The following is a 5,432-nucleotide window of genomic DNA, read 5'->3' on the forward strand; positions in this document are numbered from 1 at the left end:
ATTGGGTTATGTTCTGTATTTACTACTTGTATTTTTCCCCCCCAGTCTGGGGCGGGCAAGAAGCATAGTTAAGCTCAATTTTTTTCCATTTAGAATAGTAACCTGTTGAACACCAATATATTATGCGTCTTAACTGGGTTGCCGGATAATATTCTTGGAGACTTGGTAACGCTAGTCCCCCCCTTTGCTTTTTCCAACCGAAGTGTTTTCAGCCTCACTCTAGGTTTTTTCCCGTTCCAAATAAATCGAATTAATTGTTTGTTCCATTTAACAAATTGTTCATCTGGGATATGTGGACGTCAATATTTATATGACATATAAATATTTAGTTGCAAAGCTTAAATGTTTAGTTTGAGAATAAATATTTAGGTTAAATCTAAATATTTAATTTGCTAAGTAAATGTTTAATTTTATTAAATTATATCTCTAGTTTAAAAACTATAGAGATTTAATGTGTAATCGAAATACATTAAATATTTAGCTTGCTATCTAAATAGTTAGTAAATGTTATATTTATAATGTGTATTTGAAAAATTACATTTTTTTCTCCAAAATCAGTCTAAATAACCAAAATGATGCTGTTAACTGTAACTTTCCAAACGGCCCCCGTAGATTTCACACTCCGATGTGTCATCACGCCAGTCTGCAGATGCGCTAATCCGATTGGTTCACAATCTGAATATTGAACAGATGTGTTTGATCTCAGCAAAAACACACGAAGGAATGCAAAGTGTGTCGTTTACCAATAATTTTGTCACGTTTTCTTTTCTTAACCCCCCGTGGGGGGGGGGGGGGGGCACAGCTTTATTGAACATAATATTATGAACATAATATTAAAGTACAAAACACAACATCAAGGACTCAACAAGAACATCAGCCGCACTGACCAATGCTATCATTCCAAACTTATTCTATTACAGTTAGTAATTAAAATAGCAGAAACATGTCAAAAATAGAGCTTGCTGATAAGAAAATAAAATAGCTGCAAATCCCTCACTACAATCCCTCTAAAAGCAAAGTAATGATTGTAAGGACCAAAGATGACAAAAATGTAAACTTTTCTGTTTTTAAGCTTTGTGGAACGCCTCTGGAACAAACCTCAACTATCAAATTTCTTGGACATGTCATTACTGATGATAAGAGGGATGATAGAGGCATTCAGAGACAGTACTGTAAACTCTATGCTCAGGCAAATATATTAATAAGAAAATTCAGTACGTGTTCTCCTCAAGTGAAGTGTTCGCTGTTCAGAGCTTAATGCACTCCTCTGTATACGGCTTTCTTAGTGGCCTGTAATGATGCTTTTAGTCTTCTGCTACAGGTGCCCAGGTGGTACAGAGCCAGTCAGCTGTTTGTGGATGCTCACATCCCCACCTGTGAAGCTCTACTACGTAAGCTTAGATACAGCCTCATGGAACGCCTGGACAAATCTCAAGAACTCAATTATCATGTCTCTGACTGATCCCAAAAGAAGATCATGCCGCTACACTTCTACCCTGAGGAAACACTGGATACAGCGATCATACTCTTTTTAGTTTTTATTCTTTGCTTTTTATTATGTATGCTGTATTTGTATCTTTTAATTTCTATGGACCGCATCTGATTCTGAAAATAAAAGTATTGTTATGTTATGTTAAAATATATAAAGGAGAAGACAAAAAAACTATATTTAAAAAACAAAACAAACTTAGAGGACGTGATTAATTTTCAAACAAAAAAGCACAAATTGTTCCAGTGTTATTTTTTTCCTCGGTGTGTATTTTGTCAAGTTTTCGCGTGGCTGTAGATGACGGAAATGACGTCACATTGTCGCTTTAACTTCCTGGAGACGGTTGCTACAACAGACCGAGTGGCCGTTGGCGTCCGTTGAGACGCCGCAGCAGCGCGTGACCGTTTCCAAAAAATGGACGGCGGCAGAATGTACGTGTTCTCGAGTCGCCCCCGAGTCGTGGAGGATCCGTGGAAGCCCCGGTGGTCTCCGTCTGAACGGTAAAGCCCCCCGCACACGTGCGCATGCGCGCTAGGAGGGAGTAGTACAGTTGGAGTCAGCTTGGGGAAACAGTAAACAGATTGCGACAAAAGAGCTTTGATTTGAGGGAAATCTTGTCAAAAGAAGTTATGTGTGAAACAGTTTGCTTTAGGGCTTAACGATGGCTTTACACTGACAACAGTTCAATAACACAGTCCTGTTTCTATGGCAGTGTTACTGTAGCACACATTTCAATCATGCTCTTGCATTAAAGACAAATGTGAAACTGCCTCACTGCGTTTCATGCGGCTCTTACCTGATGATGCAGGATGCAGCAGAAGCATGGAAACATTATGAGGGATCCGCGCGTTTTCAGAGGAATCGCCTCCTCCCAGCCCCTCAAGTTTGCAGTAAGTCCAGTGCTCTTCCTGTATTTGTCTGTGCACCAGCTGATCCTACTCTGCTGACATGCTTACACAGGAGGAGAGCACAACCAGAGCCGTCGGTCCAAAACAGGCCAGGAGGAAGTTCAGAGCCAGAACTCCTGAAGCTGTTCAGGGCAGGAAACACGTGGATGTTCAGACAGGTAAAGCACTGCACTCTGACGAACCTCCGTTTCACCAGAGTGCCTCACAAAAACGGAGATGTTTTCTCCTCCCTTTGGTTCTCATGCAGAAAGTTACCTGGAAGAACTGAGCGACATTCCTGAGGTCAAGGAGACTGAGTGTCAGACTGACGCTTTTCTGGACAGACCTGAAACTCCCCTCTTTCTAGCTGCAAAAACTGGCAAAGATGCTGCAACTCAGATATATGAGGGAGACGTGGGTCCTTTTTGTTTTAGGAATTGACCAAAGCTGCTGTACTTTTGTGTGGTGTCTGCGTTTCTGAAGAAACAGTTGCTGCTTTCACGAATATGCTGAACGCTGACTCCACCTGTGCTGTGCAGCTGTTTGACTTTGAGGAGGAAGTGCAGCCCATCCTAGAAATCCTGGTGGGGAAGACGCTGGAACAGTCTTTGCTGGAGGTCATGGAGGAGGAGGAGCTGGCTGCACTGATGGCCCAGCAAAGGGCCTTCCTGGAGCGCCGGAATAACGAACTCCCAGAGGTCCATCGGCTTGAGGAGCAGGAGCGACGCCGGCGTGAGGAGAGAGTACGCACCTCCTTCACACTGCCTTATAATTATTGTCTTTATTTCTGACCCAAACATGCAGAAGGAACTTTTTTCAATCAGAAAGAAACGTGAAAGAAACTAATCACAAAGAAACCAAGAAAATCTTTTACAGACCTATTATGTTGGAAAGCTGCAACATTTTCACAGCTTTGAAATAAAACTTCATCAAAGAATAATGTCACTTCAGGCCAGCAGACGACAAATGAGGTAAAGGTACGTTCTAATCAAAGTGATCAGACTGATCTGGTCTCAGGAGCGCAGAATGGCAGAGCAGAGGAGGGCGTTGGAGGAGGAGAAGGAGGTGGCAGAGAAGATTGCAGCTCGTGCGCTAACCCAGCAGCAGCTGGCTGACCTCGTGCCTTCAGTCTTGGCCTCACTGAGGAGGGAGGGTTACTTTTATGACCCCGTGGAGAGAGGTGAGGCCGCGTCCAGGCGGCTCCAGAAGCTGCATCAGTGCTGAGCGTGAAGATCTGTACAAAATGATGACAACGTTTTTGTCATTTTCAGATGTCGAGACACATTTCTTCCCACGTCTCATGGATGATGTTGAAAGCATTTTACAGAAGAACTGCAGAGTGAGGGAGCTTCTGGACGGTCAGACACTTTGTTTCATTTGTTGCTCTTTATGGTTTGGAAATCTAGTTTGCTTTTGGTTTTCAAACCTTGAGTGTGGCCCATGCCTTCGTGTTGTCCAGACTGAATGATTGCAGCTCAGATTTATTTGTGGGGCAAAGAGGTTTGACCACATAACACCCATCTAGGTCTCTTTGAACTGGCTGTCAGTGCAATACTTGGTTTTATTCAAATTCAGGTCCCTACTTTAAACCCCTGGCAGGTACTTGAAAGTACCCCTTCTTACTTTTCCGGCCTGCTTTTCAAATACTCCCCCCTAAAGTCCTTACGCTCCACCAACCAGTTTGTGTCAATGGTTCCCAGAACTAAAGGTAAGTTTGCCATGTTGGCTCCTAAACTATCAGCATTTCTAGAGGTCACGCCCTCGGAGAGTTTTAAAAAGAATTGTTCCTCCATTCCAGCGCTTTGGCATCATCCTCGCCCTGGTTTTATGCTGGATTGAATCTCTGTTTTCATTTGGTAATGTTTATTCTTTTATGTCTTATGATTGTACAATGTTTTGTTCTCCCTGTTGACAGCACTTTGGGCCTCTTGGCTGGTAGTGGAAGGTGCTTTATGAATAAATAAATGAGGAAGAAAAGGTTTTGCACAAGTTCTGCTTCCGTAATTCAGTTGAATTCAGTTCATGTTTGAAGCCCCAATTCCAACCAGATGTTAGTTTATGCAGCTGGGCAAAGAAAGCAACAAACATTCAATGAATGAAGTCCTTATCCTGTCACTGTCACATTCACTCCAGATTCTCAGGACTCAGTTGAGTCCTTTAAGGCCAAATGATCCCAACAGTCTTGGAAAAACAGGTTGTGTAGGATTTCCTGGGTGTGATTCTTGATGGATTAGGAACCAGGAGTCTGTGACCAGCAGGGGGCGCTTTGCCTCTTTCAGTCACTTTATCATGACTGTTGGAGGAATCCACCTAATAACAGAAATGAGGCGGGTGTGTACAGAGCTAAAGCCATCTGATGTGACTGTCAATCCCAGCTGCTGTAAGTTAGGAGGAACTGAACAGTCTGATGGGTAGAATGAGTCTTCAGCCTTTTCCATTTTGTGTTTTAGAAATCATCTATGACGTCACTCAGAAAAGCCTGGAGACGCTTGAAGAGCTGGAGACCAAAGCATCCGACCCCTGAAGCTGCTGATATCATAAAGATCCGTGTGAAATGCTCTCAGTCAGGAACCGTTCAGCCCTGTGTTCTTTAGATTTGTGCTGAGTCAGCAGTCAAAGGAGGAAAATCAGAATTCCACATGCAATAGTAAAGTTTTATGTTCAGTCGTATTCTTTTCTTTTTTTCATTTGTGTAACTACAGAACATTCAGGTCAGAAGCTCTGGATAGCTTTAGATCAGCTCCTTTGGTTCCCCGTCTTCCTGCTTGTCCTGTGCACACGGGGCTGCTGGGGCAACACACAAAAACATCAGGGTCATTCCTGAAACCGGATGGGAAACCTGGCATGTTTTGGATTCGACTCTGGCTTTACAGTTGACGTTAGAAATGTTTAGTTAGAGAGCAAGAAGAAGGGAAAAACAAACTGCAGGAGTCTCTCACAGGGTCGGCGGGCTGATCTATGATGGATGACTGGATCTGCAGACTCCATATCTGAAGGACACATTCACCAACCCTGAGCGAGGTGGCACGGGGGTGTAGTGGTTAGCACTCCCACTT

At 43.2% G+C, this 5,432-nt stretch overlaps 1 protein-coding gene across 2 annotated transcripts; it reads left to right on the forward strand.

Moving 5' to 3' along the window:
• The first annotated feature begins 1,793 nt into the window (after window positions 1-1,793).
• rsph3 (radial spoke head 3) lies at window positions 1,794-5,046 on the forward strand. 2 transcript variants are annotated; one of them, XM_004082691.4, is made up of 8 exons: window positions 1,794-1,989; window positions 2,298-2,379; window positions 2,450-2,555; window positions 2,645-2,790; window positions 2,916-3,119; window positions 3,394-3,556; window positions 3,648-3,734; window positions 4,827-5,046. In XM_004082691.4, the coding sequence occupies exons 1-8, from the start codon at window positions 1,904-1,906 to the stop codon at window positions 4,898-4,900; spliced, it is 948 nt and encodes a 315-aa protein (XP_004082739.1). In that variant the 5' UTR covers window positions 1,794-1,903; the 3' UTR covers window positions 4,901-5,046. The 2 variants fall into 2 exon arrangements, 1 of the variants encoding a protein (XP_004082739.1); XR_013653202.1 differs by lacking the exon at window positions 4,827-5,046 and adding an exon at window positions 4,175-4,232 and having other exon boundaries at window positions 1,801-1,989; window positions 3,648-4,084.
• Window positions 5,047-5,432: the final 386 nt, after the last annotated feature.

The sequence above is a fragment of the Oryzias latipes genome, chromosome 22 (assembly GCF_053564925.1).
Source record: "Oryzias latipes strain Hd-rR chromosome 22, Olatipes_Hd-rR_3.1".
Taxonomy (NCBI): Eukaryota; Metazoa; Chordata; class Actinopteri; order Beloniformes; family Adrianichthyidae; genus Oryzias; species Oryzias latipes.

Bases quoted from the DNA above. Each gene is read 5' to 3' on its own strand.
- rsph3 (XM_004082691.4), top strand. From the start codon at position 1,904: ATGGACGGCGGCAGAATGTACGTGTTCTCGAGTCGCCCCCGAGTCGTG. The intron at 3,120-3,393 runs GTACGCACCTCC...ATCTGGTCTCAG, and splicing joins GACGCCGGCGTGAGGAGAGA to GAGCGCAGAATGGCAGAGCA. The intron at 3,735-4,826 runs GTCAGACACTTT...TTTGTGTTTTAG, and splicing joins AGTGAGGGAGCTTCTGGACG to AAATCATCTATGACGTCACT.